At 39.9% G+C, this 13,960-nt stretch overlaps 1 protein-coding gene across 5 annotated transcripts in view; it reads left to right on the forward strand.

The window, feature by feature from the left end:
- Usp37 (ubiquitin specific peptidase 37) overlaps positions 1-13,960 on the forward strand; it is a 76,103-nt gene that overhangs the window by 18,439 nt on the left and 43,704 nt on the right. For all 5 annotated transcript variants that reach the window (XM_048344755.1, XM_048344759.1, XM_048344756.1 and 2 more), the window contains 7 exons: positions 912-1,090; positions 1,617-1,694; positions 2,720-2,817; positions 4,151-4,235; positions 9,051-9,212; positions 13,115-13,246; positions 13,406-13,529. In XM_048344755.1, coding sequence (XP_048200712.1) covers positions 912-1,090; positions 1,617-1,694; positions 2,720-2,817; positions 4,151-4,235; positions 9,051-9,212; positions 13,115-13,246; positions 13,406-13,529 — 858 coding nt within the window. The remainder of the gene's footprint in view (positions 1-911; positions 1,091-1,616; positions 1,695-2,719; positions 2,818-4,150; positions 4,236-9,050; positions 9,213-13,114; positions 13,247-13,405; positions 13,530-13,960) is intronic.

Here is a 13,960-nt window from a genome sequence, read left to right on the forward strand (position 1 = left end):
GTTGTTTCTGTATTGTGTTTTATTTGTGCCAAGTACCGAGGCTTGAATTTAAAACTTCTTGGCACAGTCATTTAGCTTTTTTGCTCAAGGCTAGTGCTCTACCACTTGAATTACACCTCCACTTTCATCTTGTTAGTGGTTAATTGAAGATGAGTTTGTAGGATTTGTCTCCCCATGCTGGCATTGAACCTTGATCTTCAGATCTCAGCTTCTTAATAAGCGAGGATTATAGGCATAAGCCACTGACTCTCACCTAGCTGTTTTTTGGTTTTTGTTGGTAGTAGAGATCAAATTCAAGCCATACTGCAAGCTAAACATACTGTACCACTGAGGGATACCTCCATCCCTTTTTATTCTTTCTTGTAATCAAGATATATATTTTACTTTTCAAAAAATGAGTTCTCTTGCTAATTATTAAATCTGTATCTTTTTGTATTTTTAAAATAATTAAAAATAGGATTCTTTCCTTCTGCCCCTGTATGCTGTAGAACTTTTAGCTTAGGAAGACTATGACAAGAGAGTGGGTGTGATGGTACATGACTACCGTTCTAATACCCAGAAGACTGAGTCAGGAGCCTGGCAAGTTCTAGGCCAACCTGAACTACATAATAAAACCCTGTCTTAAATAAATGAAGAAGTTAACAATACTGCAGGAAAATAAATGTTAAGCTTAATTTCTCTCCTTTGACTATGCTTTAGAAACCCTAGAGTGCTTTAAAAAATATTGTTATAGTGGCTGAGGATGTAGCTCAGTGAAAGAGCACTTACCATATATAAAGCTCTAAGTTTGATCCCCAGTTCTACAAAAAAGCCAAACAAATGGATGGACGGATGGGACAGACATGAGAATCATTGTTTTTACAAGTTTGTTGTTAACTTGAGGTTTAATATCTCAATCATTACTATTACAGGCCTCTTCAAAAAGAGGAAGTTTGGAAACTAAAGATGATATTCCATTTCGAAAAGTTCTTGGTCATCCAGGTAGAGGATCGATTAAGACTGTACCAGGAAGTGGCATAGTTGTTCCTCGAGCGATTCCTTCTTTATCACCCACATCAACACCTCTTAGATCAGGATTGTTAGAAAACCGGTAAGAAAGATTTGTTTGGTGAACTTGTTTTTTGTTTTTTGTTTTTTGCCAGTCCTGGGGTTTAAACTCAGGGCCTGAGCACTGTCCCTGGCTTCTTTTTGCTCAAGGCTAGCACTCTGCCATTTGAGCCATAGCACCACTTCTGGCCATTTTCTATATATGTGGTGCTGAGGAATCGAACTCGGGGCTTCATGCATACAAGGCAAACACTCTTGCCACTAGGCCATATTCCCAGCACTGGTGAACTTTATAAAAGATCTCTTATGAGCCTTTTAGAAATTTGAAATGAAAGGGAAGATATAGAGTACATTTTTAGTAGAGGATTACAAGTATTAATCTTAGGTAGTTTATGTCTGAGACATGAATTAAGCATACACCTAAGTAGTACAGTAATTTAAAAGTGTGATATAGAATATTTCATAACAATAGTCATATTTCCTATTCTTGAATATGTTGGTTTATAATTTTTGATGGTATGAATTACGGCTTTTAAATAATAGCCCTTTTTTCCCTCTGTTCTTCATAGCACTGAAAAGAGAAAAAGAATGCTATCATCTGGCTCAGAGCTGAATGAAGATTACCCTAAGGAAAATGATTCATCATCGTAAGTTGCTTTTGAGCATTTATGACACTTGGTCATGTTCTTTATTATTATTGTTGTTGTTGTTGTTGTTGTTGATTGTGGGACTTAAATTCAGGGACTAGGTGCTGTCTTTGAGCTTATTTGTGCTCAAGGCTAGCACTCTACCACTGGAATCACAGCACATTTCCAGTTTTTTGTTTTTTGGTTTGTTTTTGAGTAGTATCTAAATGATTTGGCATTGTGACGTGCTTTGCTAAAAAATATTGAGTTGATCTTAGAACCAGTGAATCATTGAGGGTCCTTGGATGAGGGAGTGAGAAGATACAGCAGTGACTCAGCGAGACTGAGGCAATATAAAGATAGGCATAAGGGGGCTGGGGATATAGCCTAGTGGCAAGAGTGCCTGCCTCGGATACCCGAGGCCCTAGGTTCGATTCCCCAGCACCACATATACAGAAAACGGCCAGAAGCGGCGCTGTGGCTCAAGTGGCAGAGTGCTAGCCTTGAGCGGGAAGAAGCCAGGGACAGTGCTCAGGCCCTGAGTCCAAGGCCCAGGACTGGCCAAAAAAAAAAAAAAAAACAAAAAAAAACCTGGAAGTGGTGCTGTGGCTCAAGTGGTAGAGTGCTAGCCTTCAGTAAAAGAAGCTCAGGGACAGTGCCCAGGCCCTGAGTTCAAATCGCAGGACTGGCAAAAAAATTTAAAAAAAAAAACCTGAACAGTTTAATGACTCTTTTAATCTTAGTAGCTGAATCATTTCATGTCATGTCCCTATTTGGGGCTGTTACTGCTTTGACTTTTGTCTCTAAAAGGAAAATGCTCCATTGTTTTTACTTAATTGCTAGAGCAATGGATGCATTGACTCTTAATAATGGAAAGTTATTTTCATAATTTTAATTTTAACTGAATAAACTTCTTGAGCATTTAATATCCTTACTGCCTAACTTTTAAGCATATCAATGAATTTGGCGATTGAAATATAAAGTTTTTCAGTGGGCAATATCTTTGCACATTCGTACTAATATTGATTTAAAATGATCAACTCCAGGAATAACAAGGCTATGACAGATCCCTCAAGAAAATACTTAATCAGCAGTAGAGAAAAGCAGCTGAGCTTGAAACAGTCAGAAGAAAATCGAACCTCAGGTAAGTGTTGGTCTTTATCTAAGATCTTCTACTTATATACTGTAATAAGTAGAAATAAAAAACTATACTGGGATTTATGTTTACATTATTCAAGAATAGTTCAAAATTTAGTACTAGTTTTGACTACTAATTTATACCCAGTAATTGACCAATATATTTTAAAGTAATAGAAATATAAAAATACTTGCACTCTGTTTATAAGGAATCCAAGCTTTACATTTTTTGGGGTTTTTTTTTTTCTTTTCTATCTTAGTCTTTAGAATTAGGCTCTTTCATTGTCAGTACTGATACCATACACTGATTCAAAGGTTGGAATTAAAAGTCATCATATTAATATTTATAAGTAGGTACTGTTTAGCCAGACACTGGTGGCTCACACCTGTAATCCTAGCTACTCAGGAGGCTGAGATCTGAGGATTTCAGTTCCAAGTCAGCAGGGCAGGAAAATCCCTGAGAACTCCTATCTCCAATTAACCACCAGAAACCAGAAGTGGCATTGTGGCTGTCCCTGAATTTAGACTCAATTTTTTATCGAATGTTTCTCACACTTACCTGTCTGTATTATCATCCAGAATCCTTAAAGCTAACTCAGATATTTACCATTGATTTCAATATTATGTCATCTTTGAAGTTAAAGCTAAAATATGTCATGATCTTCATAGTGTGAGTTTGTTTGATTAGACCCATAGAACTGGTCTTTTCAGTTATTTGAGATTGTGACATTGACCCCGACAGAAAGAAGTGTATCCAATATTTAACTCTCTCCTGTGATAATAAATTAGCTGGTACTGTTTAAAATAAGTAAATCCAGAAACACTGGAAACATATTACCTAGCACTATGGAAAGTTAGAAAAACTATAAAATGGCTAGAACCAGGCACCAGTATCCCACACCTATAATCCTACCTACTCAAGAGGCTGAGATCAGAGGATAAAAGATGGAACCAGCATAGGCAAAAAAAATCCATAAGACTCAATCTCCAAAATAACAAGCAATAATAAGCAAGACTGGAGGTGTGACTCAAGTGATAAAGTAAACAATCAAAGCAGATGAGCAAAAGACCCTGAGTTCAAACCCTGGTGTACACACACACACACACACACACACACACACACGCTAGACACCATAATTTGAACTTACAGAATTAGGGCAAGGAAACATTGCTTTTCTGTTGCAATTTTTTCTATAGTACTTGATCTCTTAGCATTCATATGTTTTACTTGGATGAAAAAAAAAGCATTAGTTACATATAAGAGGCCTGATGTGTAATTTTATTATTAAATGAATTTTAGTGATTGATTTAGGTATTCATTTGCTTTATTTGTTTTATAGGACTTTTACCTTTGCAATCATCATCATTTTATGGTAGCAGAGCTGGATCCAAGGATTATACTTCTGGCAGCACTAACCTTGATAGGTATACACTGGTTATATTCCTTGTGAAAAATTCAAAGCACTCTCTTTTTGGAATATTAAATGATGAAACTTGCATTAACTTTAAATAAATATTCTAATTTAAGATCATCAAGGACTGGAGGCTCAAGTGGTAGAGTAGCAGCAAACAAGCTGAATAAGCACAAGGCCTTGAGTTCAAATCCTGGTACTGTGGGAACAAATAATATCATTTAGTAAGAAAATACTCTGTGGCTAGATGTTGGTGGCTTATGCCTGTAATCCTACTCAAAAGGCTTGTATGGGGCTGGGAATGTGGCTTAGCTAGAAGTAGCACTGTGGCTCAAGAGGTAGAGTGCTAGCCTTGAGCACAAAAAGAAGCCAGGGACAGTGTTCAAGCCCTGAGTCTAAGCGCCAGATATCTGAGAATTGAAGTTCAAAGTCAACACAGACAGATAAATCCATGAAACTTTTTTTTTTTTGGCCAGTTCTGGGCTTGTACTCAGGGCCTGAGCACTGTCCCTGGCTTCTTTTTGCTCAAGGCTAGCACTCTGCCACTTGAGCCACAGCGCCACTTCTGGCCATTTTCTGTATATGTGGTGCTGGGGAATCGAACCCAGGGCCTCATGTATATGAAGCAGGCATTCTTGCCACTAGGCCATATCCCCAGCCCCTCCATGAAACTTTTATCTCCAGTTAGCTAGCAAAAAAGCTAGAAGAGGAGGTTTGGCTCAAGTAGTAGAGCACCAGGCATGAGCAAAAAGCCAAGTGGAAGCATGAGGCCCAGAGTTTAAGCCTCAGTATTGGCACCAAAAAAAGGAAAAAGAAAAAAGTACTCTCTAGAAATAATTTATTTGAGGCTACTTATCAGTTGTGCCTAGATTGGTGTTTTCAGGTTCTAGATCAGGATATTTTCTTTTTTTTTTTCTCTTGGCAGTTTTGGGGCTTGAAGTCAGGATCTGGGCTCTGTCCTTGAGCTTCTCTGTGCTCAAGCCTAGCGCGTTCTACCACTTGAGCCACAGTGCCATTTCTGGCTTTTTCCGTTTATGTGGTACTGAGGAATCGAGCCCAGGCTTCATGCATGCTAGGCAAGCACTCTACCACTAAGCCACGTTGTCAGCCCTAGATCAGGATATTTTCCATCCTTCCATATATAAGCATATTAAGATCTCTTTTCTCAGTTATTCTTACATTCCCTGTTTTTTATCTTTTAAGCCACCTTCCAACAATTAAAAGGTGTTTTTGTTTGTTTGTTTTGCCAGTCCTGGGGCTTTGGACTTGGTCCCTGGCTTCTTTTTGCTCAAGTCTAGCACTCTACCTCTTGAACCACAGCGCCACTTCTGGCTTTTTCTATATATGTGGTGCTGAGGAATGGAACCCAGGGCTTTATGCATGCTAGGCAAGCACTCTCCTGCTAAGCCACATTCCCAGTCCCCGTGTTTTTGTTTTGTTTTGTTTTTGTTTTTGAAAATAAAAAAACAGTGGCACATATCTGATTCTAAAATCTCAGACAGCTAAGATCTATAGGATCAATGCTTGAGGCCAGCTCAGGCCAAAAAGTTCTTTTTTTTTGCCAGTCCTGGGCACTGAACTCAGGGCCTGGCACTGTCCCTGGCTTCTTTTTGCTCAAGGCTAGCACTCTGCCACATCACCCACTTCTGGCCGTTTTCTATAGATGTGGTGCTGAGGAATCAAACCCAGGGCTTCATGTCATTGCCACTAGGCCAAAAAGTTCTGATTCCATTTCCAGAACAACCAATAAAAAGCAGGGCTAGAGCTGTGCCTCAAGTTGTAGAACACCAGATGTATAAGCATAAGGCTCCTGAATTTAAGCCTCAGTAAAACACAAACACACACACACACACACACACACACACACAGTCTCTCTCTCTCTCTCCCTCTCTCTCTCTCTCTCTGACCTGTTACATTTTGGCTTTTATAAAAAAAATTTTTTTTAAAGCATGTGATTATCTGTGTAAAACTATTAGGGTAAATTTGATGTGTGTTCAGCCTTGAGTGGTGCCTCTCAAGCACTTTATAACTGTAGTGATAACTAAATTATTTAAATTTAAGAGCTCAGAGTCTTTGGGTATTTCTTCTGGTCATTAGAAGAATACTTTTTAAAAATCTGAATTAAAAAAAAAACAACCATAATTTAGCCAGGCACTGGTGACTCATGCCTATAATCCTAGCTACTCAGGAGGCTGAGATCTGAGGATTGTGGTTCAAACAAGCCTGAGCAGGAAAGTCCATGACACTCTTATCTCCATTTAACCATCAGACTGGAAATAATGCCGTGTTTCAAAGTAGTAGAGTGCTTGCCTTAGCAAAAGAGCTCAGGGGATAGCACTTAGGCCCTGAGTTCAAGCCCATGACTAACCAAAAAGAAAGAACGAAAAAAGCAACATTAAGTCAGTTTGCAAATGATTTGTTAGATACCATACTGGTTCTTAAAATAATAGAATGAATGGATCCATTCCACACCCATAAGAAATGTTTGAGGAGAAAAAACTTATAATACAAAACTTCATTTAAAGATAATGTGCCAGGTGCTGGTGGCTCACGCCTGTAATCGTAGCTACTCAGGAGGTTGAGATCTGAGGATCAAGGTTCAAAGCCAGGCAGGAAAATCCAAGGTTCAAAGCCAGTCAGGAACGTCCGTGAGATTCTTAACTCCAATTAACTACCAGAAAACCAGAAGTGGTGGAGTACACTAGTCTTGAGCTGTAGAGCTCAAGGACAGTGCCGAGGCCTAGAGTTCAAGCCCCACGACTGACAAAAAGAAAAAAAAGATAACGTGAAAATACCCAGATTGATACAAAAAGAGTGAAGTATTGAGCCAGACACTGATAGCTCACAACCTGTTATCCTAGCTACTCAGGATGCTGAGATTTGGGGGATCTCCATTCAAATTCATCCTGGGCAGGAAGTCTATGAGACTCTTATCTCCAATAGACTACCAAAAATGACACTGTGGCTCAAGTGGTAGAGTGCTAACCTTGAGCACAAAAGTTTAGTGACAGCGCTCAGTCCCTGAGTTGAGGCCCCAAGAAAGAAAAAGAAAAGTCAGGTATTGAAAGCTAGACTTTCAAAACCAGCATGTGGTTATGAGATTGGGAATGAAGTCTGACACCTATTCCCCATCTCCACTTTAAAAAAAAAAAAGAAGCTGGGTATCTAGATCACCTTTCTTAGCTAATTAACAAGGGCAAAACATAATACCTGTATAACTTCCTAAAGGTGGAACTATTAATATGCTGTTTTCATGATAATCCTTGCATTGGATCAAGACCTTTGTAGTGCATATATATAACCCTAGCACTTTGCAGGCTGAGGCAGGAGAATCTCAAGTTCAAAGGCAGCCTGGGTTACATAGACAAACCTTGTCTCAACCAAAACAAAGAAAACAAATGAAAAGAAGTAGGAACTCCTAACATAATGTCCTATGCAGGACAAGTGAAGGCAGCCACTAAGCACTTGGTAGAAGGCCTGATCAAAGGCCTGCAAGTCAAAGAAAGAGACTTACATTCGGCCTCTCAGTCTACCTTCTGTGTCTTCATAGTATTCTGGAAGAAAATGCTAAGGAAAATGTCGAGAAATTATGAATGAAAATGGTGAAAGTTCTCATATTACAAAGTCTCAACAAATGCCAAACATAAAAAAAATCCACATTGTAGCTTGTGATAAAAGAAAAATTTTAATCAGAAAGAAAATAAGTCCTAAATAAAAGAGCAGACCAACATTTGCAACAGTAGAAGACTTAGATATGTCTAACAGCTTTGATAGCATCAAAAATACCCAAGTTGTGTACCACCAATAGCTCATACCTATAATCCTTGATACATAGGAGGCTGAGATCTGGAGGATCATAATTTGAGGCCAGCCTGGACAGAAAAATTTGTTAAATTCCATTTCCAAATTAGCCAGCTAAAAGGAAGGTCTCATGCTTGTAGGCTACCTCTACCCCTTGAGCCTTACAACCCATTGTACCCAGACTCCAGCTTCTGAAAATATGCTATCATTATCTGAAATACTTGGGATTAAGAACTGTTTTGGACTTTAGATTTTGAACTCTTTTCCCCAATTAACCATCAAAGAGCAGGAAGTATAGCTGTGGCTCAAGTGGTAGAACACTAGCCTTGAGCAAAAAACTTCAGGGCCTGGGCGCTATTGCTGAGCTTCTATGCTACTGAACTTTTGTGTTCAAGACAGCACTCTACCTCTTGAACCATAAGCTTCCCTTTCTGCTTCTTTTTTTTTTTTTTTTTTTTTTTGCCTGTCCTGGGGCTTGAACTCAGGCAAGGCCTGAGCATTGTCCCTGACTTCTTTCTGCTCAAGGCTAGCACTCTACCACTTGAGCCACAGCGCCCCTTCTGGCCGTTTTCTATATACGTGGTGCTGAGGAATCAAACCCAGGGCTTCATGTATACGAGGCAAGCACTCTTGCCACTAGGCCATACTCCCAGCCCCCCTTCCTGCTTGTTGGTGATATGAGTACCATAGGCTTTCCTGCATGGGCAGGAACTCACCCTCCTGCCTAGACAGAGTTAGAAGTGTGAGTCACCAGCACCTGGATAACTTGGATTATTTTGATTGTAAGATGAGGCAAAATTTAGCTTTTTATCAATAGACTTACTAATTTATTTTTATGAGGGTTCATTTTGGTGTTAGTACTGACATATATGAGTTTTTTTCCCCCAAATGACCATTATTACCAAAATGTACCCCCCAAAGAGATTTTTTTTTCCCCTTTAGACATTGTTTTCTTTGAATCTACCAAGGGGAAAGAAAAGTATTCAAATTTTAATTTTTCTTTCTCATTGTGCTTTTTTTAAAGTAGGATTAATGTTTCAAGCCAGACTCCCACTGCCAAAAGAAGTTTGGGATTTCTTCCTCAGCCAGCTCCTCTTTCTGTGAAAAAACTGAGGTATAACCAGGATTACACTGGCTGGAACAAACCAAGAGTGCCCCTTTCCTCTCACCAACAGCAGCAACTACAGGGGTATGCAAATTGTTTTTTTTTTCCTTTTTCATGTGATTCAGTTGAATTATGCTTCTTAAAATAATGAAAGAATCACAGTTAAAGTTCTAAAATATTTAAAGGTCAGATTACTTATTAAAATTTTGTCATATCTATTATATGTTAAATCCTGTATCTAGTGTCTAAACTGTTTTCTTTTTTTGGTGATACTGAGGGTTTTTTTGTTGTTTTGCTTTTATTTAATTTTATTGTTAAGGTGATATACAGAGGGGTTACAGTTACATACATAAGGTAGTGTGTACATTTCTTGTCAAACTTGGATACTGAGGTATTGAACTCAGGACCCCGTGCTTGCTAATAAGCAGGCCCTCTTATAATGAACTACACCTCCAGCCTCAATTTTTGCTTGATTCTCTGAAACAGTCTTGCTTCCAATAGTGGTGTGTGTCTGAACATAATCCACCTGTGTTAGGATTCTCAGTAGCTAGGATAACAGGTGCATATCAGCTTGTCCAGCTCTTTTTTTCTGCCCAGGGTGGGCATAGATCTTCATTTATTTATTTATTTATTTATTTATTTATTTATTTATTTAGCCAGTCCTGGGTCTTGATCTCAGAGCCTGAGCACTATCCCTGTCTTCTTTTTGCTCAAGGCTAGCACTTGGCCACTTGAGGCACAGCGCCACTTCTGGCCGTTTTCTATATATGTGGTGCTGGGGAATCGAACCTAGGGCTTCATGTATCTGAGGCAAGCACTCTTGCCACTAAGCCATATTCCCAGCCCACATAGATCTTCATTTAAAAACCTCAGCCTAGCCAGGTGCTGGTAGCTGATGCCTGTAATCCTAGCTACTAAGGAGGCTGAGATCTGAGGATCACAGTTCAAAGCCAACCCAGGCAGGAAAGTCGCACTATTATCTCCAATTAGCCACCAGAAAACCAGAAGTGGCACTGTGGCTCAAGTGGTAGAGTGCTAGCCTTGAGCTGAAGAGCTCAGGGATAGTGCCCAGGCCCAGACTTCAAGCTCCATGACCAATAAGGAAAAAAAAAACAACCTCAGCCTAGCCTGTATTTAGTATTACAAGTGTGTCTATAGTATCAAGCTTCAAACAATTTTTAAACTTTGAAATATATAGGAGTTTATTTTAAGGGAAAAACAAGTATTCTCCAACCCCATATACTGAATCCTACTATGGATACTTCCAACCTTTGAGGTTTTTTTTTGGTGATGGTCCTGGGGATTGAACTCAGGAACTGAATGCTGTCCCTTTGCTTTTTTGCTCACGGCTATCATTCTACCACTTGAACCATAGCTCCACTTCCAGTTTTTTGGTGGTTAATTGGAGATAAGAGTCTCACAGACTTTCCTGCCCAGGCTGGCTTTGAACTGCTTCAGATCTCAGCCTTGTGAGTAGATAGGATTACAGGTGTGAACCACCAGAGCTCAGTTTCATCATATTTTTCATGTATTCCCCCCTGCCTTTATGATTGTGTTTTTATGTAACACAAAAGTCAGGTGATAGTAAACAGTAGCAATAATAATTTAAGGCATTACTGAAGTGTTTATACTAAGTACTATATGGTAAGTGTTTAAATTCATTTTCCTTTAAATACTTGCAAAAGTTCTATAAGGTAAATACATTTAAGCATCTGTAAAAAGGAAAAAAAATCTACTGAGCAATTTTTTTCTTGGTCAGTCTTGGGGCTTGAACTCCTGGCCTGGGTGCTGTCCCTGATCTGTTCAGCACAAGTCTAGCCCTCTACCACTTTCAGCTACAGCACCACTTCCAGTTTTCTGGTGGTTAGTTGGAGATAAGGGTCTCACGGAGTCTCCTTCCTGGAGTTTCCTGCCCAGGCTGGCTTTCAACCACGATCCTCAGATCCCAGCCTCCTCAGTAGCTAAGATTAAAGGTATGAGCCACCAGCACCCAGCTTACTGGGCAGTCTTAAAGTCTATAATCCTAGCTGTGTGGGAGGCAAAGATATGGGGATCAGGCTTTGAGGGCACCCCAATCAAAGAGAAGTTTGCAAGATTCCATCTCAATCAATGGCTGGGCAAGGTAGCTCATGCCTGTTGTCCCAGCTACAAAGGGAAGTACAGTGGCTGGGCCTAGGGTTGTGGACCCATCAGTCTGTCATCTCTAGTGACAAGAGAATCATAACTAAGAGGATTGAAACCCAGGCCTGCCCAGACCTCTCCAGGCATAAAGCAACACTCTACTTCAGAAATAACCTATGCAAAAAGGGGTTGAAGTTTTGACTCAAGGGCAGAGCACTTAACTAGCAGGTGTCAGGCCCAGAATCCAAGCCCCAGGACTGGCAAAAAGAGAGAGAGAAAAGCTGGGAGCTGGTGGCTCATGCCGGTAATTCTAGCTACTGATGAGGCTGAGATCTGAGGATCACAGTTCAAAGCAAGCCTGGGCAGGAGGAAAGTCCATGAGATTATCATCTCCAATTAACCACCAGAAAATCAGAAGTGGTGCTATGGCTCAAGCGGTAGAGGGCTAGACTTGTGCTGAAGAGCTCAGGGACAGAGCCCAGACCCAGAGTTCAAGCCCCTCAACTAAACCAGAGAGAGAGAGAGAGAGAGAGAGAGAGAAAGAGAGAGATCTCTACCCTGATGTGGGTGAGGCCTGTAATCCCAGCTACTTAAAAAGGAGAGAGATAGGATTGTGGTTCAAGGCCAGCCTAGGCAACAAGTTCCCAAGACCTCCATTTCAACAAAACACTAGATACAGTGGCACAGACCTCTCATCAGCCCAGCTGTGTAGGAGGCCTTAGATCAGATCATGTTCCAAGGCTGAGCCCAGACAAAAACTCTAGACCCCATTCAAAAAATAACTGAAGCAAAAAAGTGCTCGAGTGGTAGAACACCTACTTATTAGCAAGTAGAAGGCCCCAAGTGCAAACTCAAGGAAAAAAGTTGCTTTAATGAGTAAATTAAGGCTTAACAAAGTTAGTTTTCTCAAAGTGTTGGTGGATTGTTTGGTTTGGTGTTTTTTTCCCCCCAGTGGTTGAGCAGTGTTAAAATCCAGGCAGTTGCTTCAGTTATGTCCTCAACCACAATGTTCTCTTTAAGTTTTTCATTGTTCATTAATTATGTACATCCTTATACATTAACTCAAGACTTTCAGCCATGTTATTATACACTTAAGTTTCCCTTTGTAAGCTGTCCTAGAATGACCATTCTTGTAGACATAGATGTGCTTTTTAATACTTAATGGAACTTTTCTGTAGGATAAATTCTTGGAAGTAAAAAAAGAAAATCTCAAAGTGCCATTCTGAGGATGGTATGTTAAAGCTTCCTAGCCAGGCGCTGGTGGCTCACACCTGTAATGCTAGCTCCTCAGGAGGCTGAGATCTGAGGATCCAAGTTCAAAGCCAGCTGGGGCAGGATATCCATGAGACTTTAATCTCCAGATAACTACCAGAAAACCTGAAGTGAAGCTGTGGCTCAATTGGTAGAGCACTAGTCTTGATCAAAGGGCACCAATGGCTCATGTCAGTAATCCTAGCTGTTCAGGAGGCTGGCATCTGAGGTTCACAATTCAAAGCAAGCTGGGGCAGGAAAGTCAGTGACCCTTATCTCCACTAATCTAACCAACAAAGCTGGAAGTGGAGTTGTGTCTCAAATGGTAGAGCTCTAGCCTTGAGCAAAAAAGGTCAGGGACAACACCCCAACTTTGAGGTCAAGCACCAGGACTGGTACACTTACACACAAAAAAAGGCTGGAGGGACAGTGCCTAGGCCCAGCATACGCATAAACAAGAAAAGTTTCCTGTAGTTACAAGTGTGTTCTGTTTCTCAGATTTTGTGCATTCCAAAGTGCTGTATTAAATCTACCTCAGGAACCTGCCTACCTCTGCTCTACTGAATATATTTTAATATACTTAACATACTTTAATTTTTTTCTTTCAATTTCAGATTCTCCAACTTGGGAAATACATGCTATATGAATGCTATTTTGCAGTCTCTGTTTTCACTCCAGTCATTTGCAAACGACTTACTTAAACAGGGTATCCCATGGAAGAAAATTCCACTTAATGCACTTATTAGGTAATTGTTAAATACTTACTAAAGGATCATTTACATTATTTTAGATAATGAAATTTTAGACACTCAAAATTCTATGTGCTATTTTTAGTAACTAGTCTTCAAAATATTATGCCATCCTGTTTTTTTTAAACATACTTATCCTGTATCTTATTTTATCAGACGCTTTGCACACTTGCTTGTTAAAAAAGATGTCTGTAATTCAGAGACTAAAAAAGAACTACTCAAGAAGGTTAAAAATGCCATTTCAGCCACAGCAGAAAGATTCTCTGGTTATATGCAGAATGTGAGTATTATTTTAAATGTTTTTAGATACGGGAAACAAATTATTTTAGTGTACAAGAAAGTTTTTATTTTAAAATGTCATTTGTGGCCATCATAGATTGAAAAAATCGAGTTATGATGCGGATCAATATTACTGTCCTGTATATTTGATGTTACTTATTTTTGTTTTTGTTTTGGAGACAGGGTCTTATCTCAGGCTGACCTTACCTGTCAACCCTACTGACTTATTTGTCTTTCAAATGTCAGGATTCGGGCTGGGGATATGGCCTAGTGGCAAGTGTGCTTGCCTCGTATACATGAAGCCCTGGGTTCGATTCCCCAGCACCACATATATAGAAAACGGCCAGAAGTGGCACTGTGGCTCAAGTGGCAGAGTGCTAGCCTTGAGCAAAAAGAAGCCAGGGACAGTGCTTGGACCCTGAGTCCAAGGCC

The sequence above is a fragment of the Perognathus longimembris genome, chromosome 4 (assembly GCF_023159225.1).
Source record: "Perognathus longimembris pacificus isolate PPM17 chromosome 4, ASM2315922v1, whole genome shotgun sequence".
Lineage (NCBI taxonomy): Eukaryota > Metazoa > Chordata > Mammalia > Rodentia > Heteromyidae > Perognathus > Perognathus longimembris.